General features: G+C 39.3%; 1 protein-coding gene across 7 annotated transcripts in view; it reads left to right on the forward strand.

Moving 5' to 3' along the window:
* The window catches only part of LOC149139528 (uncharacterized), a 107,414-nt gene extending 106,840 nt beyond the window's left edge, over positions 1 to 574 (forward strand). For 2 of the 7 annotated variants that reach the window (XM_089447991.1, XM_089447994.1), the window contains one exon: positions 38 to 574. In XM_089447991.1, coding sequence (XP_089304117.1) covers positions 38 to 530 — 493 coding nt within the window. In that variant the 3' untranslated portion in view covers positions 531 to 574. The remainder of the gene's footprint in view (positions 1 to 37) is intronic. The other 5 variants (XM_089447992.1, XM_089447993.1, XM_089447995.1 and 2 more) reach the window with 5 other exon arrangements.
* The last annotated feature ends 10,945 nt before the right edge of the window (positions 575 to 11,519 follow it).

Here is an 11,519-nt window from a genome sequence, read left to right on the forward strand (position 1 = left end):
CTGATTATGCTTCAAAAATTTATTCTTGGAATGACAGGTACATATTTGACATAGAGACTGGCCGTTGTTTTTTCCTTTCAGCAGTCATATATACCAATGCCAATGGCATCCTGAATGATGACGTGTATGAGTATGAGGTTGCTGACAGAGTAATGGCAGATCTAGCAGAAGTTGTGGCTCGCTCACTCTGGCAAATTCCGGGGAACACTTTTTCTTCCTCGTATTATGACTGCGTTCCTTCAAGTCTCTGGAAGACATGGGAGTCAACATTGTTTTCTTATGTTATCAATGTGGAATCTTCACAACCTCATCATGGAGAAAATCCTGTGCATCCAGAAGATGAGCATTCGGAAAAAGTAAGAGAGAATGATGTCTTAAAGATACAAGGTAGTCTAAATAGTGTTCCCGTTGTAAATTTGCTTGATAGTAGCATGGAAGGTTGTGATACTGATTCCCGTAAACCGACTGACCATAAAACAACCAAGATCGATGAAAAAAGTGTTAAACACCTCTATTTTATTGATGAATGATGTTTGAAGATTCTAACCTTGGGTAAAACAGTTTTTACAATACATTAGAGTGACTTTAAAAGTATCATGTCTATTGTCTATCTTTTTTTGACCTTTTGAAGGAATTATTTGCATCTTAAGTATCTTCATATGAAGACACCTTTATCTCTGGCCCAGGATTTACACCACCTGGATTCCCCAGCACACCCACTAGGGCATTGAACTTGGGATTTTGTAGGGTAAGCTTTCAACTTATCATTAGATACATGGGACTTCTCCTTGTTAACTAATATTTTATCACGTTCATTCTTAAAGGAGGTTTTTAAATTATAAAAAATAAAGTGAATATATTATAGGTATTGGGGGACTAGAGGCATTGGTTTTGGTGGGGGTAGGGAGTTAATAGGTATGGGGAGTATAAAAAGGGCATCTAGTAAAAGTAGGGACTTCGAATTATCCCATGATTGCGTATGTTATGTCATAGGTTCACCAAGTGAACACCCCATGCTTATACAACCAAATGGAACTATCGTATGTTATTTCTGTTTGGTTTTCGGAAACTTTCTCTCGACACATCCAACAAGTCGATTGTCATTTTACATTCTCAACACTCAATGATCATTTTTGCAACCAAACAATGGAAAAGCATATACAAGTTTATCTAATAACACCTAAATTTGAATAATTGTCAACCATTTCAAGTGTAGTCAGGAAGGGTACAGCTATTTGGCATGGGTATTCCAACTTTTAATCGTTCCACAGAGTGCTTTAAAATTGAATTATATCAAATCATTGACGAGGACAAAGCATGCTTCTTTGCAACTAACCCACGACTCTCATAGAAAGAGGAAAATAAATTTGCTTTGAAGCTCAAGGGAAATCATCCTTTTTAATTTATTTTATAACAAAAGGAAAATCATCCCTTTTGACTTGCTTTGCAGAACCAGATTGGCAACTTTATTTTGCCACGTCAAGTTCTAGATTCCACAAATCATGCATTACATAAAGGTACATATCAAATTGATATTGTTCCCTAAACGTGCATTCTGAAAGAACGGCTATTGTAATCGATTTTTTGTTTGTCACTCTTTTCCCTACTTTAATTTTGACCTGTGATATTATCTTTTGACAAGACTCACTAATCTCCTTACCATATTATTTTACTTCCTCTTTTCCCCACTTTAATTTTGACCTCTGATATTATCTTTTGTCAAGACTTACTAATATCCTCACCATATTATTTTACTTCCTATCTAATATAGGTATGGTTTTCAATTTCAGCTCAGTTTTGGTTATTGTGATAATATAGATAAAAGGAAAATCATTCCTTTTGACTTGCTTTGCAGAACTAGATTGGCAACTTTATTTTGCCAGATCAAGTTCTAGATTCCACAAATCATGCATCGCATGAAGGTAGATATGAGTGGATATTGTTCCCCTGAAAGTGCATTTAGCGTGAAAAAAACGTTATGGTAGTCGATGTCTTGTTTGTCACTCTTTTCCCTTCTTTGATTTTGATATTTGATGATATTATCTTCTGTCGAAACTCACTAATATCGTTGTCATATTTTACTACCTATCTAATATGGATATGGTTTTCAATTTCACCTCACATTTGGTTCTTGCTAAAAAATAGGTAACCAATATATTATGGTTTCAACAAAAGTTGTATGAAGAACTTTTTGACGGGCATCTAAATTTGTTTAGAGATTTTCACATGAAACATTTGGCAATTTCTGTTGAAGATAATGCTTAATTGAGTGTCAGGTGTCAGCAAATTTTGAGTTCTCTCAGCATAAATTATGGTTCAGAATATCAGAAGGAAGTCAAAATTAGTTTCAGCGAATTAATTGGAATAAAAGTTAGTAACAATTTCCATATTTGTAGAAATGTGAAGGCAATTTCCATAGTTGTAAAAATCTTAAGGCTATATATAAATATTTTGATCGTTCTATGCAGATGAATAAGAAGGAGAACAAAGATTCTCACGCATTGATATCTTTGATGTTTTTGGGTTCGATGTTTGTATTGCTTGTGTTTTTCTAACTCTGTTTGTCTCATAATTTTCTACATTTTGGTATCAGAGCCATATTTCATTAGTGGGCAACATTTAATTGTTTGTAAATCTTGTTTGATGGGAGTGCTAGAGAGTTTAAACAAATGGCTAATAACAATAGTGGTCTTAATATTTCTCAGCCTCAAATACCAATCTTTAAAGGCAAGAATTATAGTTTTTGGAGCATTAAAATGAAGACATTGTTTCTTTCACAAGATTTGTGGGATTTGGTGGAAAATGGTTACACAAAACCAGCAAATGCTCAAGCTCTTGCGGGTTGGACCCAAGTCCAAAGAGAACAGTTGATGGAAATTAGAAGTTGCGAGGCAGATAATAACAGGTTGATTGAGGCACAGGAAAGACTTGCAAGGGCTCAAGAAAAGCAAGCAGAAGTCAATGCCGTGATTCTTCAAAGCCTTTCAGATTTACAGAAGCAGGGACAGCTAGGGATTAGTGATGGAGATAGGCAGGAGTAGAAGACTAATGGGGCATATGGTAGTAGGTCTCAGAGAAGACACAAGATGGATAGAGATGATACAGTGAGAGGTGACAAATCCTCGGATACACCTGAGGAGGGGTAGCACTCAGATTTTGTTCTAGCTTTGGTTCTGAGAAACCATCACCATCATCGCCAACATCCTTATAGGAGGAGTGAGAAGCAATATTTGCCAAAAGAGTTCAAGAAATCCAAGCCTCCTACTTTTGATGGAGAGATGAAGAAATCAAAAGATGCAAAAGCATGGTTGCTTGGGATGAAGAAGTTTTTTAGATTGCATGATTACTCAGAGAACATGAAAGCCAAGATAGTTACCTTCAGTCTCAAGGGAAAGGCAGATATTTGGTGGGAAGATGTAAAGCATGTTAGAGGCATTAGAGAAGAGGAGTTGATTTGGGACGAGTTTGAAAGACTCTTCAAGAAGAAGTACATGTATGAAAGATACTATGATGAAAGGGCCAAGGAGTTCTATGAGCTAAGGATGGGTTCCATGACAGATGATGAGTACACGAGTAGATTCCTGGAGTTGTTGAGGTATGTGCCTTATCTCAAGGACGAGAAGGCGAAGATTCAAAGGTTCATTAGTGGGTTGCCAGTAGCATTTAAAGACCGGATTGAGTTTAATGAGCCTCAATCATTGGAGGAAGCCATTAGAAAGCTAAAGCATTGTTATGAGCATTCAAAGCGCAAGCCTAAGTTCAAGTGTGACTGGAAAGGTAATGAGAAGACTAAAGGAAAATGGCCTAAGAAGTGAGGAAGACCTCAAGATGCAAGTGACAAGAAAAATGTGGCACCTTACAAGAAGTTCAATGCAGTGGAGAGAGGACATGGGTCTCAGCTTGAGGAGCTGAATAAGGGTGATGGTAGAAAGCCTTTGAGGTGTTGGAATTGTGGTGGAGAACATCGTAGGAGGGATTGTCCATTGCACTAGAGTGGCAGGCCTCAGATTTACAGTGCTTAAGAGCCACAAACAGTTGGGCATGTTGGTCTGGGTATTCCTCGGATCTATGCAACAATGGATAATAGGCAGGAAAATCATCATGTATCCATTATCGGATGGAAGGTAAGCTTTGTGATCAAGTTGTTTCTATTTTGATTGACCCTAAATCGAATTATAGCTATATCAGTCCTGACAGTGGATAAGTGTTGCTTGAATAAGGAAGTGCATGTAGAATCTTGGTTAGTGCAGTTGGCTACACAGACCAAGAGAAGAGTTCATCATTGGGTGAGATCTTGTGCATTTGAGCTTAATCGTATGCCTACGTCAACACATCTAAATGTGCTTCCTTTGGGTTAATATAGTATGTTTTTGGGCATGGACTGATTGTTCATTCACGGTACTAAAGTGGACTGCTATGACAAGTCTATTGAGTGCATAGATGATGACGGAGAAAAGAAAGTCTTGCAGGGAAAGAAGAAGCCTACATTAGTGAAGATGGTTACAGTTATGCAAGCCAAGCTAGCCGCAAAAAAGAATGTGTATTGTTTGCAGTTCATGTTTCCAATGACAAAGGGAAGGAGGATGAGGATAATGAAGTCCTAAAGAAGTATCCCGTCTTACACTAGTATCAAGATGTGTTTCCTATAGAGATTCCAAGGCTACTACCTCATAGGGAAGTGGATTTCTCTATTGATTTTATACTAGGAGCAGCAGTAGCATCTAAGGCACCTTAAAGAATGAACACTCTAGAGTTGGTGGAACTGATGTTGCATCTTAAAGAGATCCTTGATAAGGGAGACATAAGGCCAAGTGTATCTCCTTGGGGTGCACCAATTTTGTTTATAAGGAAGGATGGTACTCTAAAATTGTGCATTGATTACAAGTAGTTGAACAAAGTGACTATCAAGAACAGGTATCCATTATCGAGGATTGATGACTTATTTGATTAGCTAAAAGGAGCATCAGTATTCTCAAATATTGATATGAGATTAAGATATCATTAGGTGCACGTCAAAGAAGAAGACATCTACAAGATTGCATTTCGCACAAGGTATGGGCACTATGAGTTTGTGGTGGTTCCTTTCGATCTTACTAATGCTCCTGCCACCTTTATGTGTTGGATGAATAGTGTATTGTGTCCTTATCTGGATAAGTTTGTGATAGTCTTTGTTGATGATATATTGGTATATTCCAAGAATGAGGAGGAGCATGTAGAGCACCTAGCAGTAGTATTGAGATTGTTTAGCATTAGTTGTATGTCAAGCTTAACAAGTGTAGTTTCCTTTAGACTCGGATTCATTACTTGGGACATGTTGTTTTCAAGGAAGGGATAGTAGTGGATCCGGAAAAGATTAGAGCTATCATGGAATGGCCAAATCCTAGGAATGTGGATGAAGTCAAATCATTCATGGGACTAGCAGGTTATTATAGGCGGTTCATCAATAACTTCTCTAAGATTGGCTATCCTATTACATCTTTGCAGAGGAATGAAAAGAAGTTTGAATGGACTGAGGAGTGTGTAGCTAGTTTCGATTAGTTGAAGCATTTGCTTACAAATGCTCCAGTTCTGAAGATTGCAGATCCTGATAAGGAGTTTGTGGTTTGTACATATGCTTGCAAGGAATGACTTGGTGGAGTCTTGATGCAAGAAGGGTAGGTAGTTTGCTATGTATCAAGGAAGTTGAATGAGCACGAGTAGAACTATGTGATTCATGATCTTGAGTTGGAAGCTATCATTCACGCATTAAAGATGTGGAGACATTATTTCCTTGGCAGGAGGTTTGTTCTGATGATTAATAATAGTGGGGTGAGGCACTTGTTTGACCAACCTAATCTGAATGTAAGGCAAGCAAGGTGGTTAGCTATCCTCAGTGAGTTTGATTTTGAGATCAAGTACTTTAAGGGCGAGGAGAATAGAGTTGTGGATGCTTTCAGTAGGAGAGTGCGGGTGAATCATATTTCAGTTGTGAGCTCTTATGGGACAGATTTACAGGAGCAAATCTTGCATGCGAGGTAGCATTATGAGGTATCAGTAGTTGAAACAGAGATTGTAGCAGTAGGGTGAAGGTGATCAGGATGATGAGTATCACCTCACGACAGATGGCTTGGTGAGATTCAGGAAAGAGATTTATGTGTCGGGTAGCAGTGAGCTAAAGAAGCTTATCTCGAGGGAGTTTCATGTCAAGCCATATTCAAGTCACCCAAGATACTAGAAGACTTTGACAGTTGTTAAGAAGTTCTACTATTGGCCAAACTTGAAGAAAGAGGTGATTGAGTTTGGACTATCAACAAGTGAAAGCTAAATGCAAGCATCCAATTGGTTTTTTGCAGTCTATTTCGATTCCAAAATGGAAATGGGAGGTCATTTCAATGGACTTCATTACAGGATTGTTGAAGACAACGAGACAACACGATTCCATCATGGTTGTGGTTGATAGGTTGAGAAAGGTAGCTCACTTCATTGCAGTGAAGTCTACAAATTCAGCTAATGAAGTGGCTTAGATCTTCATCAGGGAGATAGTAAGATTGCATGGAGTTCCCAAGAAGATCATATCAAACAGAGATGCCAAATTCACTTCCAAGTTTTGGAAGGAATTGTTTGCAAGCTTGGGAATAGAGTTAGCCTTCAGTACATCTTATCATCCACAAATAGATGGACCGATAGAGAGGGTTAACAGGATTCTTGAGGATATGTTGAGGACGTACGTCATGCATCAGCAGAGGAAATGGGAGGAGTATCTTCCACTGGTAGATTTTGCATATAATAATGGGTACCAGGAATCCTTGAAGATGAGTCCATTTGAGGCTGTCTATGGGTAGAGTTGTAATACTCATATAAGCTAGAGTGATCCAATGAACAAGGTGTTGATTGGACCGGATATGTTGGTTGAGATGGAGCAAGAGATGTAGATTATTAAGAGGAATTTAAAGGAAACACAAGACAAGAAAAAGAGTTATGCAGATCAACATAGAGTGTTCAAGGAGTTTCATATTGGGGAGCATGTGTACTTGTGCATCAAGCCCAAGAGGAGCTCCTTCAGGATTGGGTCATGTACCAATCTAGCACCTCAGTATTGTGGCCCTTTTGAGATCCTTGAGAGGATTGGACCAGTGGTCTACAGACATGCACTGCCACCAACAATGAAAGTCCATGATGTTTTCCATGTTTCGTTGCTTAAGAGATATGTCTAGGATGTCGATCATGTGATTGATTGGTTTGTATTGCAGGTGGAACCAGAGGGAGTGTTCTAACCAGAGCCACAATGCATTCTGCAGCGGAAACAACTCATACTCTGGAACCAAGCAATAGAACAAATTAAAGTGCAGCGGAAGCACTTTGGGCCCGATGAAGCTAAATGGGAGATGGTTGATCAGATGCGGGCTTTGTATCCTTCCTTATTCGTTGGTTGAGCAGATGTGTTTTGGTTATATATATATATATATATATATTTGTGTGTGTGTGTATTGTAAATACTGCAACGAGTTGTGTTATAAAGCTCCAATAAGTAGTATGATGGTCATGGTTTTCAACAATTTGTCATTGTAAATACTGCATCAAGTTGTGTTATAAAGCTCCATAAGTAGTATGTTTTGTTGGTCATAAGCATCATAGAACACTGAGGACAGTGTTCCCCCAAGGGGGAGGGGTTTGTAACAACCCCTGGTTGATTTTCCATGTAAATAAAATAAGACCAAGGTCATGGGACATGTATTCAAAGCTAAATGGTGGGAAAACATTATAGTGGACATCACTTGTGGTTTATTAATGGCTATGGAAATTGGCTAAGGCAAGAGGCAATAAATGGCATTTAATTAAGAAAATAAAGGAAGATAGGAGAAAAGGAAGGTGAAGACATACAAATATGCATGCAAGAGAAATTAAAGAGAAAATGAAGGAAAATGAAAGAAAAAGGAAAGGAAGAGACATGAAACAATAAAGATAAAAAGCCATCAGAGAAACAATTGACAGCTTTTGGACAGTTTTTAGCTCATCTCTTGATCATTCTAGCTCTCTTCCACACTCTTACACATTTAGAGCATTCTTGGAGCATTATAGCATTCACTTGGACTTGGAAAGAAGCAAACAAGCAAGCAAAGGAATCGGTGGGCAGCGTAAAAGAAGGTTGGATTTGTTAGTTTTTGTAGCATCAGAGGTGTTCTAGTCTCGAAACTTAGTGGAGAGGCTAAAACACAGGAGCTCTCCATAACCCAAAAATCGTTTCGGGAAATTCCACCTAGAAGTGTCTCAATTAGATTATTAGTCTATTTTTAAATATTTCCTAAGTCTAAACTTAGGAAAAGGGGTTAATTAATCATTATTAATTGAGAAAGGTGTGAAACATCTAGAAACTCACACGAATTGATCTAGATATGATCTCAACCATTGATTATGTTTTAATCTTGGTCGTTGGACTCCCAACTAGAGATTATAAGAAGAGGTCGATGGGTACATGGAGAACACATATAGAGATTGATTTCCTTTGAGAGTTCAATTTTTCTAGAGAGCAGTTGTTGCCGAAAGAGTTTGAGCTTCATATGGGAAGCAGAGACAGAGGGGCGAGGACAGTGAGTCCGAAGGAAAGTTTTTCCAAAACCAGAGAGTCAGCAGCAGAAGGACCGTATTTCCTAGTGGTGCTATGTAGAGGCAACACAAAAGGCTTCAAAGGGATATCTATTTTGCTAAAGGAGAGAGAAATTTAGTTGTTGTTGGTTAGGAAATTCTCCAAGAGGCCAAGCGAATTTCTCCCAGAGGAAAAATCAGCCAGAACGTCATTTTTCTTGTAATTTCGGGCTTAGCGAGTTCTGGTCTGTGCAAACACTGCAAAGAGGTTATATGACTAGCCAAATTTGTCAGTTGTCGGAGCAGGATCAGGCGTGGTGTTGAGGTATTTGCCTCAGATATTTTGGCTAGATTATTTTGTTGTTTGGATTGCTAGGTGGGCATCCATAGATTGTACTCAAAATTTCATTGCTGCTTAATAATTAAAACCCTCAGTTGTTGCACTTGTTTTCTCAGGTTGGGTTTATCGGGGAATTTAGTGCAAAAATAAGCGTGTCAATTTTTGTGTGTGTGCTAGCATATTTCTCAGTCTCCAACTCTATTATTTTCCGTAGTTTTATTTGTGAAGGTTGTAGTGTGATTTATTCGATATTTGTTGTAGCAAATAAATTGTTAATTAATTAATAATTAGAAGAATTAATTCCAGTTGTTGCAATAGGATTTCAGTAGTGAAATTTTCACATGGTATCAGAACGTGATAGATCAAACAGGGAAGCTCATAAGTGGAGGCAAAGAATTCGTTGTTCAGAGGGAGCAACAAGATGAATTTCTAGAGACTGCGCAAAGCCTAAGTCAGGTTGTATGAATTGTTGGGTTGATCGATTTTTTAGTGCAGGGTGACAGAAAAAATCGACTTGCCAAAGAAAGTGATTCCAACAGGCAGAGGGAGCAACAACTCATATTTTTGCAAAGTAGATTCCTTGTTTGCGCGCAAAGGGTTTTGCAGTAGTTTGCAAAAGCAGAATTAACATCGGGTGGAAGAGAAATAACACACATTGAGGGAAATTTCTCTCAGGGGATTTCAAGTTTTAGAAATCCAATTTTCCTGTCGCAGATTGGTAGTTGCTACAGGCAGTTTTTGTCACTCCAAAAGGGAGTGTGAATAGAAGATTCAGCAGCCAAGCAAAGGAAGAGGGAGATTTTCAATCAGATTTAGAGATGGCGACAATTGGGCTGAGAGATCAGGATAGGTTGGAGGGAGCCTCCAACTATGTCATCTAGAAGGCTAGGATGTTCTTCCTTCTGGATGAATATGGCCTGAAAGCCTATGTGGAGAATGTGGTAGCAGTACCCCAAGATGCCGATCAACTCAAGGAGTACATAAAAGAGATGGCAAAGGTGAAGCAGATGATCTTAGATGGAGTTTGAGATCATTTAGTCCCACATGTGGTAGACAAAGGTATGGCCAACGAAATGTGGGATGCTCTCTTTGAACTATATCAGAGTACTTCCGAGCAGGGGAAGATGTTTCTACAGGAGAAGTTGAGGAGCATCAAGATGCAGAAGGCAAAAGGCATAGATCCCTTCCTCATCGGGTTTCAAGAGGTCCGTGATCAACTTTTCGCAGTTGGAGAGGCACCTCAACCAACATAGCTTGTACAGTTGGCACTGAACAGTGTCTTAGAGCATTGGCAAGTCTTTGTCCAGAGTATTTTGGGACGAGACACATTGCCTGGGTGGGATAGGATGTTGTCCGACCTACAACAGGAGGAGTTGAGGCGGGCTCTAGTAAAGAGCACCATTAGGGGAAGCAACAATAAGGCCGTGAAGGGTGAGAAGGAAGAGGAGAATGTGGCCCTAGCATCAAAGGGTTGAGGGGAGAAGAAGAAGAAGAAGGACCTATCGAAGGTCAAGTGCTTCAGATGTGGCGAGTTTGGTCACTACAGTACCCAGTGTCCTCTCAGGAAGAAGGACAAGCAAGAGAAGCAAGACTAGGTGGCAGTGTCGCAGAGATAAATAAATTGTCCTCCAGGTTGGAAGAATATTTCGGTATGTTTGCAGCTATACCGTCAAGAGTGATGTGGGGCGATATGGAGCTATAGTCCCAGAGTTGCAGAGTTTAGGAAAGTTCCATTGAGGTGTCCTCCTCATGGATCATTACCTTGCTACAGGGTCCCACGGTATTCAGTAGCATGATGGATCTGTGTCAGTATTGCAGTTAGATTTTGGAGTGACAGTAGCAAACTAGTAGCAGTTAGGTGTTGAGGAGCGCAGTGTAGTGTTGGCAGCAATGTAGAGTAGCACAGTGCAGAGTCGACAAAAGCGGAGATTCTTCAGTAGACAGTGCAGAGTCGACAGAAGCGGAGATTCTTCAGTAGACAGTGTAGTGGCTAGTAGAAGTCAGGACTCAAGAGACAGGTGTAGTAGACACATTTGATTCAGTATTTAGGATGCTTCTCAGTTGCAGTTGCAGCAACAACAGATGAGGGGGAGTTGCAGTGCAGATGCAGAGTTGCCAGCAGTATGGCAGTGTCAACGGCAGCAGAGAGGCAGCATCAAAGTTATGTAGTAGCTGGTGGGTAGTGGTAGGTAGTCACATTGGACAAACATCAACAACATGACAGAGGGTGATAAAGAGACAGGGTGTTGTAGTTGTAGTTCAGCATTAGAACACTTTCCTCGCTAAGAGGAAGTGTTATTTTTTGTAGCATTGGAGGTGTTCTAGTATCGAAACTTTGTGGAGAGATTAAAACATAGGAGATCTTCATAACCCAGAAATCGTTTCTAGAAATTCCACCTAGAAGTGTCTCAATTAGATTGTTAGCCTATTTTTAAATATTTCCTAAGTCTAAACTTACGAAAAGGGGTTAATTAATCAATATTAATTGAGAAATGTGTGAATCTTCTAGAAACTCACATGTATCGATCTAGATATGATCTCAGCCATTGATTATGTTTTAATCTTGGTCGATGGAGTCTCAACTAGAGATAATAAGAGGAGGTCGATGGGTAGATAG

The sequence above is a fragment of the Pinus tabuliformis genome, chromosome X (genome assembly GCF_031772625.1).
Source record: "Pinus tabuliformis cultivar Carrire ecotype Pingquan chromosome X, CPIR1, whole genome shotgun sequence".
NCBI classification, from domain to species: domain Eukaryota; kingdom Viridiplantae; phylum Streptophyta; class Pinopsida; order Pinales; family Pinaceae; genus Pinus; species Pinus tabuliformis.